We start from the raw sequence: 24,003 nt of genomic DNA, 5'->3' as shown, positions 1-24,003 counted from the left end.
GCGTAGTGAGCCCCGCGAGGGGATGCGTAAAACTAAGCAAATGGCTTATTGGGCGCCCAACTAACATATAAGTACCACTCTAGTACTGATTTATTTGCCAGAGAATGCTGGTACTAATTGAAAGTTAATAGCATATTATGAAGAAATATACATTGAAATTGGTTAAATGTTCCATTTACAATGCCTGGTACACATATCCTTTTTTACATTTCTAATATTCATACACATTTTCATTAACTCTCTCACATTCATTGCATTCACATTCCCTCATTCCAGCTGTTAATGGGTTCTCCCACCGTTCATGCATTTTCTCATATCAGCAATAATTCCACCTTCTATTGTGTAAATGATTTGATTTATTTCAGTGCTAATGTTTCCCTCCAACAAGCTTCTTCTCAGCTGACCCCCCATATGCATGTGATAAGGGGGGTGGGGGTGCTTGGCTCTGCCAGGCAGGTTGTTACTAGGGCCCCCTCCTTCCCTGTTGCATAAAATGAATACATCTGCTCCACATAAACACGTTGGCAGCTGCTGGGACAAATCCACCTCTTCAAATGTCGCTTCTGATTAGCTTGTCTTGGCAAAGCTTCGTCATTCTCCTGTGTGACAGCATATTCCTCCTTATCTCCCCCTCCTTCTCTTTCTTCTTCTACTTCTCCTCCATCTCCATCCCTCCTTTTAGCAGTTCTGGATGTTTTCTGTCTCTTGCAGACACCTTCACTTGTTTTCAATCCTCTGCTCACTCCTCCTCTTCCTCCTCCAAACTTTTGTTTTGGTTCAACTATTTCTTCTTTTCCCATTTTTCTTATGTAAACAACTTTTTTCCTTGGTATGAGGTTGAGCACACAGGCATAACTAGAAATGGCAGGCCCCATAGCTATATTATTATAGGGCTCACATGCTTCCAAGCTCACTGATTGTATTCAGAGTAATATTACTGCACTGCTGCCTGAACTACAGATGTAGCCGCGCTTATTGTTGCTGCAATACGCTGCTCATGCCCATTTGTTGCAGCAAAGTCGCACCCGTGGCACAGAATCGGTCCGTTACACGATAGCCACTCAGTGCTTTTCTATGAGCCACGGATGTGACTTAGATGCACAAGTGTGGCAACGGGAGTGCGCCAATCACCACGTATGTCACACATGGTGATATGCGCAGCGATGAGCATGGCTACATCTGTAAATGTACATTTTTGCCAACAATATTGTAATGTAGCCTAGTCAAATCAATGTACCCCAGACTAAGGGAACATTGTCATGGTGCAGAGCCATGTGAACGTAATTTGAATATTTACCCCCTCCCAGAAATGCCGCAAATCATGGGAAATTAGTACTGCCGAGGGGGAGATGCGGGGGGCCACCAATATCCGGGAGGGTTGCCCACCTTTCCAGAGGGTCGGGAGGGGGACTCGATATTTGGGAGCCTCCCGGCCATTCCGGCATGGTAGGCAACCCTGAATTATCACAGCACATCCACATCTGAGGATGCAGAGAGTGATAACTCAGCCCCAATGTATTATAACCATGAGTTGAAAACAACCAGTTACAGATAAACATATTGAAAATTCAGGGATCTATTCACTGCAGCACTAGAAACTCTTCTGTTTCTCAATAAACGTCTGGGCAGCTGAGTGATGCTCCAGCTAAACAAAAATATTAACTGGTCACTGTAGCTTATTTACTACAAATTGAGTTTGATATCAATTAAACTAATCATACATATCTGTTACAATGTGGCTAGTGCATAACTGTGAGTCTCAGTTTCTCCAAATAAGATAAATATCTGTTTTAAAATTAGAATCTGTTAGTACAAGATAGATTTTGGAGAATAAAGATATTATGTTACCACAAATATATTCGAGCAAAGCAAGATCAATTTGGTTGTTTCAGAACAAAATTATATTTTGTGGTAATAAAATATATTCTGTAGCACAAGCTTATTGGGACAACATAGTGGCACAGTGATTAGTAAAATGTCATTATCTACTTTGAGGCTAATTTTGAAGTATTTGCATTTACTCCCTTTGTGGGTTAAAGTAAGATTCTGGGTAAAACTTCACTAGGACCTACAATAGTCATAATAGCATATCACAAAGGTCTTAGTGATTTTATTTGCTATATTCTCAGAGATATTGGTTCAGCTCACAAAATGGCTGCCTGCTCTGTGAGTAGGCAAGTGCTTTCACAATTAAAATACTTTAAAATTAGAATCTTGCATACATTTACAAAATTACGTGTAAAAGTTCAATAGTACATGCCATTTTAAACTGTACATCACTCTTATTTATATTAAGGTGTTATTCTATATTGACCACTAACCCGGGTCCAACCCAGGTCTCCGAGGTGTGAAAGCACCATTGGAAAAATCTGGGTACAGCACACCAGCATTCCGACCCAGGTTAAAAGTTTTAACTCATCTTGCTGATTCTCCAATGTAACCCCACAGGCTTATGCAGGACTGCCCATAAGTATATAAGTATATACAGCCCTGTATGCAATGGTCGACTTTTACCTGAAACCTGGTCAGTTGAAAGCCGCCTAGTGTGTACGGTGCAGCAACTAGCGGTGAGCGTTAAAAGCGCTCCCGCATCATCACTGCCGGCCGCCGCTCCTTTGCTGGGATTACCAGCACATGAGCGAGCGAGTGGACGGCTTTCCATAGCATCCTTCTATGGAAAGCCACCCACCCTTGGGGAAAATCGCTGGGCAGGGTGAAAACCACTGAGCGTTTTTCAGCCCAGCGATTTTCCCCATCATTGGGCACCATATAAGCTGGGCAATACCTCCCAGTGTGTATGGAGCTTGAAGCCCAGTGGGGGCTCCAGTGGGAGCTGCAGCACAGTTCCAAATTCAAATAGGGCAACCACACCCACTGCTCAGTTAGTTTTGAATGGCAGTTGGTAGCAGTTGGTGTGCCTTCCCTATTTGAATTTTGAACTGTACAGCAGCCCCACTTCTGGAGCCTCCCCTGCTAAACCCCCATACACACTGGAAAAGAATATAAAATCTATCACTCAGAAGGGCCCTTCTAAGGGATATATTTTACATTCTCGTCTAGTGTGTACACTCAATATCGTTAATGATGACCCCCGTCTGTCTGTTGAACATGCAGGTTAATTTCAGCGATATAGCCAATGACCCAGCAGGTCCAGTTGATCTCACTGAACGATATCATTTACCAATATCGTTCAGTGTGTACACTCAATATCGCTTGCCTGGGAGTTCACAGGGAAACACTGCCCATTTAGTGGATAGAGCATATCTGTTAGTGTATATATGGCTTTAGTCAAGATTATGGTTTTTACATTATTGACCTATAAGATAAATAGACTTAACAAAACATTTTATTTTGGGAATATGGGAGCTATGATGTGGACACATCAAAACCATAGAAAAATTTCATATATATTCTAAACACAGGCGCATCAAAATAGTACAGTATTTTGCTACAATGTAGAAATATGCAGGTAGAGGTTTTTATTTAATAAGATGGATATGTTGCCAGCCTAAATAGAGGGGAACAGCCTGCTAAATTAACCCTGGATCTGCCCGAGAGAGAGAGAGAAGGATTGTTAGTTGTCTAGTGAAACAACAAGGATGTATTTTATTATCCTGCAGGGGGGATTGGCACTTTTAATGAGTCACATACTCCTCTTCTTTCTCTCTCCCTCTCTCTCTCTCTCTTTCTCGCTCCCCAATCTCTTCTTAGTTCTTGGCAGCCGAGCCGGTGACTTGAGACATTAATTACTAGCACAGTGTGCTGTTTATTCTCCTTATTAACACACCTGTGCTGGTGGTTGTGTGTTATGAGTCTTTGTCTTGCCTCACGTGTGCATTTGTCCTGTCAGTAAGGCTCGGCGCTTCCAGTGGAAATAGAGGGATTAGTGATTAACCCCTTGAGAGCAGGCTGCTCTATGTACTGTAATTGATTTCCGATAGTGATCTGTGGGAATCAGAAGCTGAAGTGTCAAGGGTCTGTCTAAATGCGAGACAATATGCTTTATAATGCAGCGAGAAATATTGGCTTTCTGGTTTATAAAGTGCAATCAGATTTCTCTGTATTGCTGTAATTTTAAGGATTTTTTGATGGATTTTTACAAGATTAAAGGACAGTGAAAGCTACATTTTGCAATTTTGCCTAATTAGTTTATTATTTTCTTATTGTATTTGTTCTTATTCATACTCTGCAGTGCTTCTTTGACCATTGTTGACAAATAAACAAACACACCTAATTACTCTATTTCGCTAGCTGCAGTCTGTAGGTAGGTTGCCAGCTGAGCCATAGGAATCAGGGCACCCATGAAATACAATGCTGTACTGTATTGCAATTAGCTCAGATCCATGCTGCATGCCTACATCGGAACAGCTACATTCATGAATCTCATCTAATTGTCTTAAGTTTGGAATTACTGCTGGCAAAACTTAAACCCCTGGCTTAGGTTTAGGTGTACACATAGCACTCATCATCACACAATGCTATATCTGTACACAGAGCTTTCATTCCCATCTGCACTATGGATGACATCGATAGTTGCTGAATTACAACCATCAATGTTTGCTTGTCAAATGGTGTTTAAGTGATGCTTTTCCTATGTAAACTACAACTGAATACATTATTAAAAATCTAGTTTGAGTGTTTCTATAGCGCATATGCTAAATGTAGTAAATTGCAATTTTGGTACTTGTTTCCTAGCACGGCCACACCGATTTGTATCGGGGTGATCGTGTCGGAAAAATCGCATCGGTCGCATCGCATGCGACCAAATCGCATGCGATGCGACTGACGCGATTTTTACATTGAATCAAATGTGAATAGGGCCCCTGGGACCCTATTTTACATTGGATTCAATGTAAAGTATTCCCTTGACCCCCAATTTTACCCCCTCAACGTCACCCCACGATTGACGCCAACCCGAAGCGTGGCGAGCGCAGCGAACCCGCGTGGGGCGGCGGTGCGCGTCCTCCGACCTTTTCATACCCCTACTATCCACATCGGCTTGGAGTTGAGAATATAAAGTGTGGCGAGCCTCGCGGGGCTCGTTGCACTCGCCACGTTTCGGGCTCGCCACACTTTATATTCTCAACTCCACGCCGACGTGGATAGTAGGGGTATGAAAAGGTCGAAGGACGCACACCGCCGCCCCTCGTGGGCTCGCTGCACTCGCCACGCTTCGGGTTGGCGTCAATCGTGGGGTGACGCTCACAATGGGGTTGCGTTACTTTTTCACCATGACGGGGCCATATACAATGTGAAATGGGTCATATTGGCCCATTTCACATTGTTTCCTATGTAAAATGGACTTAATCAAGTCCATCTCATCTTGTGCCATTATAATGGCACAAGACCGGCTCAATGCTCCCGATTTCAATGTTAAAAATATTTTAACATTGAAGCCTATGGCAAAATCGCGTCCATCGCGTTGGTCGCGTCGGGGGTCATGTTAATGCACGCGACCGACGCGATGCCCCCGATTTTGCCTTTGCCGGCAAAATGGACCTGATTTAAAAGGAAATCGGGTCCATCGCGTCCATGGTGTACCTTAACTTTAAGGTACACCATGGGCGCGATTGTGGCCGTGCTTGGAAACAAGTACCGCAATTTTTGGTAATGTGCAATTTTTTGGGCAAAAATCCTCAGAAATCCCACTTTTTTCAAAAATCACACATACAGTATTTGGGGAATCGCATATATTTGGGGAACCAGGACTGGCTCCTTAAGCCCGGGGCTCATTGCATGGATCTGTCAATTCACCAGGCTAACCTGGTCTATTTATTTTCAAATTTTTGGTCAAGTTAAGGATGCGATATGAAAAATCACACATTTGTAAATTTACGATTTTTATGTTTTCTATGCGAAAGCATCTGGATACGATTATGAATATGACTTTTTTGACAGGTGCAATTTTACCGCAATTCGTACGTTACTACATGTGCAATTTTCAGAAAACGTGCGATTTCGGTAGTTTTTTACCTAAAATTCAGACATTACCAAAAATCACATTTTAATACATTTGGCCCCAAATTGGAACTTCATCCACCATATGATGATGGGCTTCTGATGCCTGTCCATAATCTGTACACAAATTGGGGGTTATTCAGATTTCATTGGCGTAGCTTTGTTTGTCTCAAGGTAAGATCTGTTCTCCACATGCATGAATGGGTCCTACAACTAAAGACACAGAACGCCACCAGATTGTCAATGATTGACAGTCTGATGCTGTTTGGGGGCAGGGAGGGGTGGCAACAGCCTCCATTTCTCCATTCAAATGTGTGTTGTCAGGGCCACTGTTGCAGACAAGGTAAGATTGACCAGAATCTTTGTTAGAGGAAGAGATTTCCTGGCCTCTAGTTAGCAGCTGCAATGGCTGACTTGTGTGACAACATGAGTCACACAGGTGGCCGATGGTGTCAGAGATGATCCGATACTGCGTCTTAGGATAGCTCCTCCACCCACATCTGAATGAGGGCACTATTCGCAAGACTGCCCATCTCTATGCAGTATTATATACAGTTTATGCCTAAAATGTTATTGGGACATTTAAATTAATTTGGACACCAAGGCGCGTCTTCCCTAGAAGCAGTCCTTTCTCAGCAAGGTTTATAAATTGTGGCAATGAAATCTGCAAAGTTGTCATGAAACATGGCAAAATCATCCAGTAATGATCAGTATACACAAATACATTTGTGACTGGGTGCTGAGACATGTTACATTTGTATACTTTAGTCATGCAATGTTGAGAAATGAATCACATAAGGGCTAGACTACAAGGACAATTTTTAATTTGTCCTGGTAAGAGATTACTGTTTTAGAAGTAATAGTTTGATTTATAGCCTATTGTTTCTAGTTAGGTGTGCTACATACAAGAGTTTTAATCGCTATCTAGGTCAATGATTTCCTTCAGTCACTCAATGTTACAATTTAATATCCTCACATGAGTTTTAGGAGATTGATCTTGCCTCTAAAAATAACAGAATAAATAATAAATTCTAGGCAGGAAACTCTTAATTCAAATAGAGAGTATAGAAAAGGTTTTGTATTTAGGCAATTAATATCATGAAATAAATCACAGAAAATTGCAGTGAACTGCACTGGTTGTTTTTATTTAATCATAAAATGTATCCATTGCCTGTTTTATTAAACTGTATGTATAAAATTAATCACCTAAAGCTCAAGCGCAGTTGGAAACTTAAGGAGCTCATTGTACTGTGCAGCAATTAAAATCCCTTGTCTAGCACAGCTGATTGGAAACAGTTATAAACAAAGAAACTGATCCCGATTTTAGATATGACTTATATAATGGAATTAAAAAAAAATGTACAGGTTTTCTGTACATCTTGTGACGGTGCGTATGATTCAGAGGTGGATGCAAATGTTGGCACCACTGCGTGTAAAAATATGCAAATGCCACAGAAAGTATCTTGTGTAAAAAGATGCAAACTAACGGCTTCTCTGATCCGCTACCTGTGTCAGAAGAGGTATCATAGGATCAACATCCATTGGTCGCAGCATCGTACATCTGAGCAACCCTCAACTTACTGAGAATGGCCGACCCAACTACACTGCCAAGGCCAGTAGATCTGTGTTCGAAGATGCAGCTGCTAGCTTCGGCACGCTCTGAAAATTGAGCTGACAAATGTCTATATTCTGCAACCTTTCCCATTTCCACCCCAAACACATGCAGCCCGTCAATTAGGCACCATCGCGACAAATGCACACTCTGGTTCCGGCGTATGCACAGTCCTGAAAACGTTGGTCAGCAGCAACTGAATTGGAACTGCATCCCGGACTGAATCAAGCCCAGTGGCGAATACAAACAGCTACAGCATTGTTCTCTTTTCATCTTCATACAACATTTTGTCCTATACATGTGTGTTCAAAATTCCACCCATCAACATCTGCAACACTCCCCTTCCATACTGTACAGAGAGCTTCTTTATTAATTGCTCCCGGCAAGTCGCGGCCTCACTTTAGAGACCTCCAGCTGTAGGGATGATAATGAATAGGAGGCTAATTGAAAGGCTTCAGCTGAGCAAAAGTCACTCTGCAATGACTGGCAGATTTGGGGAGATGTATTAACCTGCCTTTTTCATTTTAAAAATAACAGGTCCTGCTTATCTAGCATAACGTGGAGAACAGGGCATCTGTTATGGGCAGATGTATCCCCCCCTCCCCCCCCCCCCCCCCCCAAAAAAAAGATAAGGAGAGCCATTATTCCCAGCATTAACAGCTCTCCTTATTGGTTCCCCCGGCCGGCTCTAATGGGCATGCACAAGATCTCACTATTACCTCAAGATCTCCAGGGCAGCCTGGCCCCCCAGATAAGCAGCTTTAAGTGCAGAAATGCACTTAACGCTGGTTAGTACATCTGCCCCATTGTCATAAAACTACATACACTTGAAGGAAGAGGTATTCACACATATCAGTGTTTCCCAAATCTGGTCCTCATGGCACACTCACAGTTCAGGTACTGATGAGCACAGGTGGCTTAATTATTACCTCAGCCACTTTCCTTTACGTAACTGTGCTAAAGCAGAGATATCCCTAATATATCAACTGTAAATGAACCATGAGGATCAGGTTTGGGGAACACTGACCTATAGCAACCCCATCTAGATTGTGGTACAGGTGGCACATTATTTGTTTCTTCTGTTTTTTAAAAATAAAAAGTGTCTAAATATTAGTGTAAATATGTTCTTCAGATGAGTGAAAATTCTGATGTTACTAGTTATTGGTTTGATTCACTTTGAAATATACAGTATTACACTGTGGTTACCCTTAGCTTTAATGTCATAAGCCCATAAACGCAGTATGAATTCTGTACAATTTGCTACCGTGTCCTTTCAATGTTTCCCGAGCCCACTAACATGCTTTCTCAGATTTCTGTGGAGAATTTTACCAAGGAGTTAATCAGAGATATGAGGTGGAAACATCTGTGAACACAGACATGTGATGTGTTTGAAGTGGCAAGTACTGTAGGTGTGGGAATTAAGTCCTGCATGAAATAGGCGATTCTGGGCAGTGAGACACTCAGCGGGACAATTTCTGAGGGGAGTGTCATGAGAAATGCCTGACTTTGATGGACCTCTTGCATCTGGCATGGTGTTAGTGCAAGTGCCAATACTAATGTAGATGCACTGTCAGATAACCAGACTTGTTATGGCCGATAGCTGCAATAGTATAGGAAAATAAGTAAAATACTGTGGGTGTAAGGAAAAGCAGCATCAGAAGCTTGTGACTCAGGAACAGTCCCCATCACTGTATATACTAACTGTAAGAGTTTTCCGTAAATAACAAAACAGCCAATAGACTTATGGGCCTATTCATCATGGTGAATGGGCCTGTTATACAAACTGCAACAGTAGTTTCCACTTCTAATAAACCCATTTATCATTACTGTCCCAGTGTGGCACTCCATCCATTCATCCAGTTCCAAAAACGAAACATTTCCAGAGCTTGACTGCAGGAACAGATGCCACCTTCACATAGTGGGCCAGATGCAATAAGCTTCAAAAGTGATAAAATGGAGAGTGATAAACCATCAACCAATCATCTGACATTTTTCAAACACAGTCTGTGACAGGTAGGAGCTGATTGGCTGGTGTTTGATCACTCTCCATTCTATCACTTTTGAAGCTTAGTATCTCTGGCCCAGTGTAAGATTGCTAAGCCATATTGGAAGGAGATCTAAAGTGCAAAGAGGGATCCATTCGGATCAATTTGTTTCATATGGCCCTCACTGTGCACATGTGTGACCTAAACTAATAGATGCTCAGTAACACTGCCCAGAAGTATAACTATTCACCACTATTATTTAGTGGTGGTGGAGTGTGACTGTTGTAGATCAGGGAACAGCTGCGTTTTGGAGCATCTACAACAGCTTCAGAGCATTACTGAAGTGCTCCAGGGGAATTCTGTCTGATGCCACAAATTGTGCTGAATTAGTTACATAATTTGTATTGGGCCATTGTATAGTAATAATGAATGGGCAACATCAAACCCATGAAGAATCTTCCCAGTGGTGCATTCAGGGGGGTTTCTGAGTACCCAGAAACCCCCCAGGAACCTATGGGCCCCAGCCTGAAAGTTGAGGGTCTCTCCTTTCCATGGGTACAAGAATTAAAAAAATCGGCCCTGGGGAACCGGAAATATCTGACAATATTCAAAGCAGTGGTCCCCATCCAAGCCTGTTAATTGCTATTCCCAGTCAGATATTTCAGGTTCTGTCTGACTTAGAGTTTTTTTGAGGGTATATTCCAAAAGCTGTGACTCTTCCACTTTGGTAGACACTAGTAACTTGTCTCTACTGTGCCCAGAACCAGAGATATCAGCCTTCCAGCAGCTGGTTACTGCTCCAGCTCCACACACCTGGTATGTAGTTTTATATACTCATTGGCGGATTGCTCTGCCTCCTGAACTCTGATCTCCTAGTCCCCAATACCATTTGGTAGGTGAGATTCTCTAGTTTTTAATTAAAAGCTAAGAAATCTAGTTCCGGAAAATGGAGATATCTGCAGCCAAGCAAGCTGTCCTCCCACCAGAAAATTATGAATAATAAGCCCACTCCACTATACACCCCTCTTCTGCATATTAAACATCTTCTACCACCCTGGAAGTTATGTATCAGGGCCCCTTCATTCAGCCCAGTGCCCTCTTCTCCCACCTCATCTCCCACCATCTGTGCAGTAAAGGGGTAATTAGTGGAAATTACTGATCCAGGCCCTACATGCTGAGTGGCTGATATAATACCCCCTACCACCCGCGGGACATCAAAGCTTCCGTTCATAGCACCCCTAACACCCCTAACACTGGAGGATAGGTAGTGCCCCCAGTAGTGCCCCATAATACACATAATGCTCCCATAATGGTCCCAGTAGTGCCGCTTTCACATATAATGTCCCCCTGTGGTGCCATTGCGTTACACACATAATGCCCACACTAGTGCTGCATACACATATAAAGTCCCCACTAGTGCTGCTTAAATGCATAATGCCCCTGAAGTGCTGCTTACCTATATTCTGGTTCCCAGGGGTTCCATGCTCGTTGCCAAGGGGGAATTACATGCCTGTTGCCAAGGGGGATTACATGCCGTTGCCTGTTGCCATAGTGGGTTACATGCTCATTGCCAGGAGTTCCATTCTCGGAGCCAGGGGGATTACATGCTTGTTACCATAGGGGGATTACATGCTCGTTGCCCAGGGGGAGTTAAATAAGCATTGCCCAGGGGGGAGCTAATGCTCGTTGCCCAGGGGGACTTAAATGCGCATTGCCCAGGGGGGAATTAAATTGCCGCCCGCCTACCCATCAACCTGGGGAGGCACAGAGTTTACACCACTACAGGGTGTCTGTAATGCTGTCAGACAGGGGCGTAACTACCATAGGTGCAGGGGGTGCAGCTGCTATGGGGCCCAGAGCTGAAGGGGGCCCATCTTTGCTGTCAAACTAATGTTTTGCATACATTTATCACCATCAGTTGCTAAATAGGGGCCCTTACAAACTTTTGCTATGGGGCCTACGGATATCTAGTTACGCCACTGCTGTCAGAGATTCTGCACCTCCACTGCGGATGGGCGGCATTCCGTGGGCAGACTGGCGGGCAGCAAGTGTGGTGCCAGCTCCACCCTCGCTAAATCCTATCTGACACCGCACTCCTTTACCCACCTTACCCAACGTGCACAGTTTTACCGCTCAGCTGCAAGTACTGAGAAGCATCTCTAAACTTGCCCTTAGTTATTTCTTTTTAGCTACATACAGTAGGATGCTGTGTGAAAAATCACAAAATTCATCCACATAATGCACTTGCATAAAACTTAGCATCAGTCTCGAAAGATGGACATACACTGGTGCGATCTGGCCACTTTAGACCTCATTCCGACGAATCGGGACAAGAAATCAGGTGAAAAGTGACCAAATCGCATGTGTTTGACATTCGATCCAATGTACGATCGCGTGCATTAGGTTGGAGATCGGATGTGCAGCATGTCCTACCTCCGACTCGGGCAGCCTTCTGGCAGCGGGGTATGACAATGCATATGATATATCATATGCAAAAGGAGCACATACTGTACAATATAAATACAGAAAAGTTCAACCTTTTCTCATTTTGACTCTTTCCACCAAAATCACTCAGAAGTCCTAATTTGTTCCATTTTATTATTTAATTTTTTATTAAAATTGGTACTTCCTCTATATCATTAGTTTCTTTTTCGCATCCTTCCCATTCATTATTGAAGGCGAACTTAAATATGAAAAGTAAAATCCTATATGACTTAAAAACTTCTAACATTTAATACAATGGAAAAGGGTACCGTCTTGATTAAAGGACTTGGATGCCAGCCAAAGCTGGACATGCGGAGTGACTCATCAGTCTGTCCTAGCCCACTTACAAGGGAGAGAAAGCTATTCTATTTAGGCTTTACTTGTTTAATGACTTCTTAGGCACACAAACGCAGTCATTCCTTGGATTATTTCATTTCAATATTTTCCAACCTTACAGTAAACTCTTTTTTATGCCATATAACTGTTGTACACTTTAAAAATTGCCTTAGATTGAAGACAGCTGGTAATCAGAATATTTTGAACAATGTGGGATGACCACTTCCTAAGAAACCTGCCTCTTACCTTATGGAGGCACGGCTCACCTCATGTGACTGAGGCAGGGTAGATGTACAGTATGAAGCAGTGATAAGGGACGAGAAGTGAGCCAGAGAAGAACTGCTTCATACATCTACCCCTTAGTTACATCAGTGTACCTTCTGAGTTGGACTAACAGTCAGGGCCGGATTAACAATGGGCCTGGTGGAGCTACAGCTCCAGGCCCACTCTCCAAATAGGCCCATTTTGTAGCTGAGGGCCAGGGCTTTCCAACGAGCCCAACCCCGTGTCACTAGCCTCCCGGGAACCGGAGATACTGCCAGGCAACCCTGGAACGTTTTCCCCATAGGATAACATGGGACCTGCTAATTCCGACCCCCACCCAGCCAAGCTCGAGGTTGATCTCAGTCCAACCCAAATCGCTGGGCCTTGAGTCTGATACCAGGCTGGTCCATATGGGTTTATTGGTACTAGAGATATTGCGGGTAAACCAATTTTATCATTTCTGAAATGTAATTTCCTGGCTGTTCATGTTGTTTGAGGACAGATTTCTATGGCAGTTTCACAGGACCAAAATCATTCGAAGCCCACATGTAAATGGGTCAGTTGGTTCAGAAGATATAGCTGGTTGTTTAAAGGGATGGGGGTTGTTTTCTCTCCCTCTCAAACCAGAAAATACAGGAACTAGGCTGGTGTAAAAGGGGCCAGCCGGGGATGTCTTTGCATTATCCTGGGACCATATTCCCGGGTAAGTCCCTGCATTTTCTAGTGTGAAAGGGGTATTATTTCAAATAGCCAGAACTTGCAGTGCTCTGAATATAGCCGGGCAGCCCCCTGCTCTCTGCCCGGCTGTCAATAGCTGTCATTTCTGCCCGGAAGTTACCGTGAGCATGTATTCCCCCTTGGCAATGAGAATGGAACCCCTGGCAATGAGCACGGAACCCATGGCAATGAGCATGTAGGTAAGCAGCACTTATGTAGCATAAATTTGAATACGCATTATGGTGTTTGGCATAATACGTAATGGACATTATGGTTTGTGGCTTAACATGTAATGGGCATTATGGTGTAAATGTGAACCTTTGGCACGCAATGCCCCTGTTTATGAAGCATATTGTGCATTATTGCTCAATCTGTTTGGTATAGTGTGTATTTTGGCTCAATCCATGTGGCAAAATGTGAATTTTGACTCAATCAGTGTACCATAGTGTGAATTTTGGCTCATTCCATGTGGCATAATGTGTAAGAGGCAAGTACAGGATGAGGGTGTGGTATTTGGTCCCGACAGTCGGGATCCCGCCAGTCATTAGCCCGATGTCAGGATCCCGACTGGCCGGACTCAGACAGCGGGGCAAGTGCAACAAAGCCCCTTGCGGGCTCCCTGCACTCGCCATGCAGCAGGCACCTTTGGAAGGCACCCGCCAATATATCGCCCTGCATTTTTCTTATGCCAACCACCTGTCTTTTCCAGGCATATATAATTAGTTGAAAGTATTCACACAAATAGAGACACACCCATGAGCAGACCACCGAAACAGAACATTGGTCACGCCCCCCACATTATTAGGTGCTGGCCCAACCCTTTTTATTGCGCATAATAGGCCATTGATAATTTTCAGCTCCAGGCCCATTTAGACCTTAATCTGGCACTGCTAACAGTAGAGTCCTGCTACCTATCAGCATTGATCACAGCGGTGTACTGCCTTTAATTCAGACAGTATTGAATTCACCTGTCTCTCCCTGTCACCCACTCGCATGTGATATATTATTAACTTGTGATGGGACGGAGGAGGGGGGGCCCAAAGTATGTTTTTGCATCTTGGTCCACCACTCACAAGCTCCACCGCTGCTAGTACTATAGTTGTTGCTGTGGAAAAACTTATATGAAGGTGTCAGAAAAACATGGTATAACACAATGGGTTTGGTATGGCGGTTCGACAGAGGGAATCACGAAGGTCAGTATCCCGACATCAGAATCCCGACTGCCGGTGTTCCGACAGGGGGGGCGAGTGCAAAGAAGCCCCTTTGCGGGCTCGCTGCGCTCGCCATGCTGCAGGCTAGGTGGACCCCCACAAGGGAGAATAGTCCCTGTAAGTCGGGAGCCCCCCTGTCGGAGCCCCGGCAGTTGGGATTCCAATGTCAGGATATTGACTGCTAAAATCCCCCCTGTCGGGCAGTCATCCGGCACCCAACACACACAAAGGAATGCTGGTAGTTTGGAGGAGCGGAGATGAAGAGGGCACATATAGCGAAGATGTGGAAAGATCACATAGTCTACAACATATTTTATACAGTTTCCAGCACCTTGGGGATAAATTAATTTGATTAATTCTTATAGGAAATCAAGTTTCATTTTGTGCCTTTTCAATAAGCACTCCAGTTTTCTGGAATAAATGAACAGTGCTAATAGAGGGACTGCTATATGTACTGTATATAAGGGAAATGCTGTGCGTGTTGATGGGTGGCTACTTCTATCACAGCAATAAGGGCACATTGTATCATTTAATATTTGTGGCACTTACCCCTAAAACACCCATTTTCAGGGGGACATTAATAGCACTATTCAATGCTCCTGTGAACGGGGCACAGTACAGAGTTTTTTGTTCACTGTGCACTGTCCATTTTTTCTACCCCTCGCCATGCCTCCTGCTCACTCTATTCAACGTGTCAGCTGCTCACCACCCCTGATGGCGAGCATTAACCAATGTGGCGGACGAGGAGTTAATGACTCCATTTGTAGGCAGGGTTTAAATATTGCAGAGATATACAGAAAAACGCAAATTTGCCTTAAGAAAACTATTCCAATGCAGCTAAATCTGTGTGAAAAGCTGTGTATCTCAAAAGAAAGGAGTGAGGAAAGAGAGGGGAATCATGGGTAGAATATACAGTGAGAAAAAAATGCACCATGGTGGGGTGGGTGATTACCAAAAAAAAAAGAAAAAATATAAATGTGGCGCTTCTAAAGTAAAAAAAATAATATATATCTTTCAAATAATAAAAAAATACACTTGCAGACACCAAAGAGAAAATAAGATAATTTGTGTTATAAGTACATATGTTCAGTTCACCCCCCAAGAAAGCAAAGGCGGTGACCAAGCGTCAAACAGGGCAAAGCTTTTTTTGGGTGAACCGGGAGCGCTGAATAGGACGAGGAACATTTATGGAGAGAGAGGACTGGCCTTCTCACCAAAAGAAAGCATACCTCGCCAGAAACAAAAGCGAAATGGGAGCATTGAATACTGCCCAATGTATCACCCCAACATAATATGAAGAAACTGTAGCTGATATCTTCATATATGCTGCTGTCCCTCCACTTTCAACAGCAGCCACAGCCCACACAGGTCTCTATGAGGGCTGCAAAGCTGTCATATATATTAAGTTTAACCCAAGCAGCTAACGTCATCTGAAAATGGTGTTAGCTGCTGTAGCTTATTTGCTTTGTTTCACAAAACTTTCCTGGGAGAGCTGGCAATGCTGACATTTAGACCCAGCTTAGACTGATGATGATGATTAAGATGATGATGATGAAGAAGTAGAAATGCAAGTGTATACATTTATTCCCATGTACCCAAAACAAGAGCATTGCAGCGTAGACAGCGTAGACAATTTGCTTTCCCGCAAAAAAATTTCCTGGTATTGCGCTGTTGTCTTCATCTTGTAGTTTATTTAATTTGCCACCGAGGGGTAGATGTATGAAGCAGTGATAAGGGAGGAGAAGTGATAAAGTGGTTGGTACTTTATCATCGGCCAATCAGCTCCTGACTGTTAAGTTGCAGGCTGGGTTTTAAAAGGGACAGTCAGGAGCTGATTGGCCGGTGATAAAGTAACAGCCACTTTATCACTTCTCCTCCCTTATCATCCTACATCTCCTCAATATCTCCACCAGCTAAGAACAGCCTGTGTAGTACCGTTTGATGACACAGCCACTGCTGCTGTAACTACTAAGATAAAGGGGCAGATTAAATTATCAAAAAGAGCTAAACATGAGTTAATAATTGTTTTTTGCTATTCAGTTAGAAATTTGCATTAAATTAACCCTGTATGATCCATTGCATTTTTCCACTGTATCCCAGTAGACAAATGAGGCCCTTAGTAATCCTATAAAAAGGCAGTTTAGTCATTTTTCATTTTTCTACATAATGCATAATATCTCATGCACCAAAATACTTTGATTCCTTATCATTTAATATGTTAATACTTTAGCATCTGATGCAAAATGTTATCAGTATTTTTATAGACTTAAATGGACATTGGGATTTGAATGGCAACTGCTATTACAATACAGTCTATGCAACAAGAGTTAACATGGGTCACAAGTGGAGATAAATGGAGATATTTAGGGGGTTTTAAAGTTTTCATGTACTGCTATACATATATTTTAATAATAGCTATATAGGCAATTAAACATGTTCCAAAAACCCTAAACACTTTTAATTTGTTCAAATACACCTCCGGGCTATAATATTCTCAACATTTAGAAAGGTTGTAAAGATCAACCAACTGACCCCATTTATCAGATGGCAGTGTTTCGAAGATTCGCGGACACTAGACATATACAGTATATAGATGATATTATACATGTGTGTGTGTCAAGTAATGTTCTTTTGATTAAATGTGTCATTATGTGAGATTTAAAACAAAAATAATTTAAAGTATAAAAGAATTTCTCAATAAAATGTGATGTTGGGACAAGCCCAAAACTGAAATGTAAATCCAGTCAGTTACCCTGCCTTTTATCAGTGACCTCACAGGATTGGGAGCTGGAAGAACATGTTTTCAATGGTCAACCTATGGGATAAAAACGGTCTTTTTTTTTTCTTAAGGTCAATCTGCTATTGGCAATATGATCCCTGTTTCTACTGCCTCTGGCAAAAGATCAAAAGATTAATCGGAGCTTGTGTGAATTGTTTTTTTCTGTCTTAGTAATTGTCCATTTTATTATAAGAAACTCATTTGGATAATTGTATATGATTGTATTATATGCTTTTATACATTAAGCATGTTGTTAAATTAAACGTAAAAATGCTTTTTGTTTGCGCTGTTAAGAAATCACTTACTACATAGCTTGGTTATTATAAATGAAATATAGGTATTTGGTTGATAATATCTATGGTTAGGATATAAGTCAGAGAGAAAAAGAACAATGTCAAACTTTTAGCTGAAATCACCACTTTTTCACTTGTCGGTCTGACAGGCATTTTCTGCGCTAGTATATTCCCAGCATAACACTAATAAAACCAATATTTGCATTCATACACCTGGTACTAAAAAAAAAAAAACTTTTACGTGACACATACAGAAACGTACACACACACAGGGCCATCTTAACCCATGGGCTTACTGGTCAGCTTCCCTAGGGCCCCACAATTCTAGGGGCCTTTGTGCTGGGGTTTGCTGGTGCCTCAGGAGTTTCTTGTGAGGCTAGTAGAGATTGCTGCCCGGCTGCTTTATGAATTACACAATATCAGAGCTGCTGGGAAACATTCCCTACTGGCCTGCAGCCAAACAGTTATTGGCTGTAAGCATGATAATAGCAGGTGGAGAGACACCGCTGGAAGCTATGACATTTTTTACTTTAGTAGGGGCCCCAGTGCATTGCTCTGCCTAGGGCACACAATGCCGTTAAGATGGCCCTGCATACATGCAAGATAGAACAGCATAAAGGCTGTAGATGGTCCAGTGGTACACACCTGGTGGCAGGGGTATATGTCATTAGGTTGACAGTGTCTACATCGACAGTCAAAAGGCCATGTGTCCGCTTGCCATGCTTTGGGCGCGGTGCCTTGTTGCGTTCGGCACACTATTATAATCTCCCTCTATGCCCGCTGGTATGGTAAAGGATGAACAGTCGGGTTTCTAAAAATAAATTATGAAAATCGCTTATGACCACATCAATCTTTTTCATGTCTAACTTTTGCTTGTGTCAACCTTTTGAACACATTACACCATATGTAAACCTTTTGACTGTTAACCAATAGTGGTCAACAGTTTGACTGTTGATCTAGACCAGGCATGTCCAAACTATGGCCCTCCAGCTGTTGTGAAACTACAAGTCCCATCATGCTTTGCCACAGTTTTGCTATTAGGGAATGCTAAAACTATGGCAAGGCATGCTGGGATGTGTAGTTTCACATCAGCTGGAGGGCCACAGTTTGGACATGCATGATCTAGACCATGTCGACCTAATGACCCATACTGAATAGCATGCAACTCTCATAAACATTATTCCTTTACTCAATAAAATACATTCTAATACCATAACTAACTCAATACCTACTTTCCTAAGGTGTGAAGCCCGTGGTTTTATTACACTAATGTGGAAACCCCACTGCTGATTCGCTTTCCCCCTTCTCCAATGAGACCATATTCTTTTTGTACAACTTTATGATGGTTAAATTCATCTGATATCTTCTTTATTATTTTGTGATCATAAATTAACTGATTATGTGTGATATTATTTACTCAATCTATGTCATACTTTGTGCAATCATTGCATTTACATTGTTTAGCTCACTGCTGTAATAAAGAAATCAAGAATAAATATTGAAAGATTTTTCGGTAATTGTAAGTAAATTGCTTTGGTGGTCTCCATGCTCCATCAATACATTTAGAGCAAATTGATATAGCAGAGTTAGATCTATTTGTCTCCTCACACATAATTTTGATACTGTGTGTATAACTAATACTCCAAACCAAATATCTCCATTCCTGCCATCTAACCACACACCAATGATTCACGGAGCCCCACCACCAACACGCACACACGTATTACCTTTTACACTAGCAAATTATGTCTTCATTTCTCTCAGCTCTTGCTCCCTTGAAAAATCTGTAGCAATCCCACATACCAGGGGATCCAACTACTGTAGATCAAAGAAATTATGGCAGCTGTAAACACATATTTTTCCACAAGAGGGCAGGCTTTATAAAAAAAAAAAAAGGTTACCGTACCATATTGACTTTACATTTTTATTACGCCTTTATAGATTGATTTATAAATGTTTTTGGACAATTTACATAATTTATTATTATTATTTTTATTAATAATAATAATAATAATAATAATAATAATAATGTCACATTTTTCTTCACATTATTTCTCCTCTTCTACTCCAATTGCTCTTCCTTCCAAAATTATAACCTGCTTCTCTATATCCTCCTAGGTTCGTGCCAGCGCCATTGCTCAGGATGCAGATCAAAATTACGACTATGCCAGTAACAGTGTTATCCTTCATCTGGATGCAGGTGATGAAGTCTACATTAAACTGGATGGCGGCAAAGCTCATGGGGGAAATAGCAACAAGTACAGTACCTTCTCTGGCTTCATCATATATTCAGACTGAGAACCCTTTAACTGGACTGCCCCCTGCTTTGCCTGCCCTGCCAAGGAGCAGGGAGCCCAAGAGAGAAGCATGGGGTGGCTTCCTAGAACACTCATGACCCCATGATTGCACATTGTGCTTGGGATTGTGTAGCCGCGCCCCCATCTTTTAGCAAACATCTCTCGTGTCCTTGGTACTTATGTACCTTCTCCCATGCTTCACTGTGTTGTTGTTCTGTAAAGCCTTACTAATGTAATCCTGCCCTATCCTTGCTCTTCCCACTATCCGTCCCTGTACTGCATTGCTGACCGCCTTTTTCCCCTTCTATGATTGAGCCTACACTCTCATATTTGTCTATGTAATTCCATTCCTCTTGTAACCATTACACTTGATATGCTCCATGAAAATTCGATGAGCACCATTTCTGTCTCTTACCAATAGATTTAATTTCATAAGCCAAACAGCTCTATGCCCCAGCATCAATATTTAATAATATTGTTTCCAATAATCCAAATACATTTTTCAATCCTTACTCTTACATTTATTATGTCCATCTGGGTTTGTTCCCACTCAGTCTCGTTATACTTCCTCAATTCATATTGCTAAGCACATGTATGTACATTTTCATCATATCCCATGCCTCTAGGCTCTATTTCCCTACAAGCATCATGCTTTTTTTCCTTAACCAAGTCTCATCCATGTATCCTTTAACAAAATATCATGTCAACACCCTACTGCAGAACCTCATATCTCTGTAACAACAACCTTGGTGTATCCTTCCACTAAGCCAAATACTTTTATTTATTGACCAAATCTCATTCAGAATCACTCAATCAACCTCATGCCAAGCTTCCTGCCTGATTCCCCCACTACATTTCATGCCACCTAATTTGTACTCCCCCTAAACCATACAGAACATGCTCCTATTAAGTTTTATTATTTATGATGTTTACAGTTAACTATCAGATCTATTAATTGTATCCCCAAACTGATGTTGCTACAGTATGGCTCCTCCAGTTTCCTGCATCGGTTTATGGTGACGAACGCCCTTAATTCCCAAGCTTTATTCCTCCCTTCTACCTCACTTTATGTATTTCTAGCACTCCCAAATAAATATTGTAATTATATATATATATATAGAAAGAGAGTTAAAGAAAGAAAGAAATCTACTCATCAGACTAGAACCATATAACGTACAGTATACAGGAGAATCTTTCCATAAATCAAGTTTTTCGTTATCCACACAGGCCTGTTTTATTGTGACTTTCTTCATTTGAAGGCAGAATCAATCAGTGTTAACAGCAGCATCCAAAGGCGCACTTAGAGACTTGCTGATTAAAAAACAGTAACACTGTAATGCTAAAATAATGTTTTTTTTCTGCACTTTATTTCTACATTCTGCAAATCTCAATTCATTTAGATCTGTGAAGTACAGCATCTCCAGGTATCTCTCTGTATTAAAGATGCAACCCTGTTGAGCGTCAGAATGACCTGCAATACACAGAATGATAGCAGCTGAAATCAATTTATTGGTCCATCACAGGTGCAAGGAAGGAAGGGGTTCAGCTAGACTTGAAATAACAGACTGACCTGAAATGAACTAGTCATTAGCAGTCACATGCCTCAAATAGTCTGCATTGAAAAGCCTATCGGCTGTAAACTGTTCTGACAGGCTTATCAACTCAGTTGCTTTCCTAGTTGACTCTGTCATATAATAATGAGAGACTGGCATGAACACTTTACTTCAGTCTAGCTGCCATTTTGTTTTTGTTGGAAGTTTGAAGTTTTGCCAGTGTAAATGGAGAATGGGTTGCATGTTTAAGTGTAGACTTATTTATTTTTTACCTGAAGAATTAAATAATACCTGATCTTACATTAAGATAGGAGATATGTGCCCTGTCTACTGAGATCCTACAAGTTCTTCCTGCTATGTATTTCCTGGGAATTTCCTATGTCAGAAGCTGTGTCTTTCTTTTGTCCTGTAATGAATATGTGGGATATCTAAGAAATATTTATTGTAAATATAAAATCCTTCCAGGAATTGTAAAATGTGTGACTTTTCTCTTTTGTTGGCAATGTAACATGTAGTGGTAACGCAGTGGTTCCCAAACTTTTTTTAATCACGGCACCCTAGAGCATCAAAATATTTTTAAGGCACCCCTAGGCCAAATGCTTCTTATCGAGAAATTCAGAAAAAAATATTAAATGAAGTGCATTGTGTTGTGAGGGACAGGATTTGCTTCTGTCTGTCCACAAATATTATGATTGGCAGCCACAAGCACTGGTTTTGCCTGGTACATTGACAATAAATAATATGAATTGATCCTGGTCCACCAACCCAAGGCACCCCTGCAAGTGTGCTGAGGAACCCCAGGGTGCCTAGGCACACAGATTGGGAACCACTGTGGTAAGGTCATGGTTGCACCTGTTAGAAAACGTAACTACAATCATACTGTCAGTAAACTGATGACCTCTCATAAAAGTTAAATGTTTGCTTATTAGCAACAAAAACTAATGTTGGATACACATTTGCTGGTTCTTTTTGCAGATATATATATATATATATATATTTATTTATTAACATTTTCTTATATTGCGCAGCATATTCCGTTGCGTTTTACAATAGGAGACCGTGATACAACAAACTGGGTATTTACAGACAGTCAAAAGGTACAAAGTCCCTGTTCGTAAGCTTACATTCTATATATATATTGGGCTTACCCAAAATTGACCCATATACGGGCATCAGGAACTGCTGACAGTAAGATCACTGTGGTCAGGCATTGTTTTGTATAAACCATACCAGTTATTAGATTGGTTGGTGGATGACCCAGAGAGAGGAACAATCCGTTGACCATGAATGTACTTAGCTTAATTTACACTGATGTCACTGCTACAACAAATGTAAATATGGGCCACAACATGCTATAAGCAAGGGGGTATCTATAATGTATGTACAGTATTGTGTGGTTCACACAGGCTGTGTCAAAAGAGCCCCGGCCCGCAAACTCTGTATCCCAAAACTAGGTCCAATCGAGCTGATGCCAGTGACATTTTTTCAACGACTCCTTGAAAAGTATGGCACTTGCACTATATTTCTGTAGAAATCACAAGAAATATGGAAAATGGGCAGAGGATAACAAGAAGGTTGTTTGGCAAGGAATCACATACACTGGGTAAGAGGAAGTCTTGGTCTTTATTTTGTAGCAGGTATTCAGCATACCAGGTAAACAACATAAGCAGGGATGGTTACAGCATTGCAGAATGCAGGTGCCACAGCATAGTACAAACTCCTCAGTATGTTCCAGTGGTCCCTACTGTAGCCCACACCCCCGTCCTATCACCTCTGCGGCTATTCCACCATAAGGAACCCTGAACCGCCACCCTGGAAACACTTATATCAAGAAAGCAAAAGTGCTGCTAATAAGCCCAACCCTGCTCACATCAGTTTTCCTGCTGCTGCTGCTGCTGCTGCTGCTCTAAAACCTGGGCCAAATTCTCCACATTACCTTCATGTGGAGGTATAATGTCCCTGCCACACTTGGAACAACTGTACAAGAGTGATCTCTGTTCCTGAAGTGTACACTGAAACTGGCAAGGAGTAGCTGCCTGGCCTGCACTTATATAGTAAGCATGCACTCATGCTGAGCCATATGGTGCTGCATGCAAAAATAACAACACAGTCACGCATGCTCACATACAGATATGCCAGAGAAAAACTGATCACACAAGTTCTAAACATCTATTGAAGAGTGCTCAATGAATCTGTAGTCAGTGGGAAATGGTTAATAATAAATCAGGATGATTACAACAAATAAATTACAGTGTAAAATAAAGCAATTTGTTTAAGCTGTGTTCAGTGAGGCATAATTATTTGAGTATATCTTTTGGCTAGTGTTTATTTAACACAAGCTAATTTATGTCCTTTGATTAGCTGGTCATGTGACCTCAGCTGTAGGCTCTCCTAATTAGACATGGTACAGTATACTCTTCACATAGAGGGCAGTTATCTGCCAGGGCAGTTCTATAAGTTAGAAATATACGAAGTAGAAATTACTCATAAAGAACAGTTAAAAAAAACATTGAA

At 41.8% G+C, this 24,003-nt stretch overlaps 1 protein-coding gene across 1 annotated transcript in view; it reads left to right on the top strand.

The window, feature by feature from the left end:
- C1QL1 (complement C1q like 1) overlaps window positions 1-21,965 on the top strand; it is a 112,927-nt gene extending 90,962 nt beyond the window's left edge. Inside the window, exon 2 of the mRNA XM_083147457.1 lies at window positions 19,758-21,965. Within this exon, the coding sequence (XP_083003583.1) occupies window positions 19,758-19,937 (180 nt within the window). The 3' untranslated portion in view covers window positions 19,938-21,965. The remainder of the gene's footprint in view (window positions 1-19,757) is intronic.
- Window positions 21,966-24,003: the final 2,038 nt, after the last annotated feature.

Source organism: Crinia signifera, chromosome 6 (genome assembly GCF_055691185.1).
Source record: "Crinia signifera chromosome 6, ASM5569118v1, whole genome shotgun sequence".
Lineage (NCBI taxonomy): Eukaryota > Metazoa > Chordata > Amphibia > Anura > Myobatrachidae > Crinia > Crinia signifera.
Note: the sequence above shows the minus strand (reverse complement) of the source record. Positions and strands in the feature narration are given on the sequence as shown.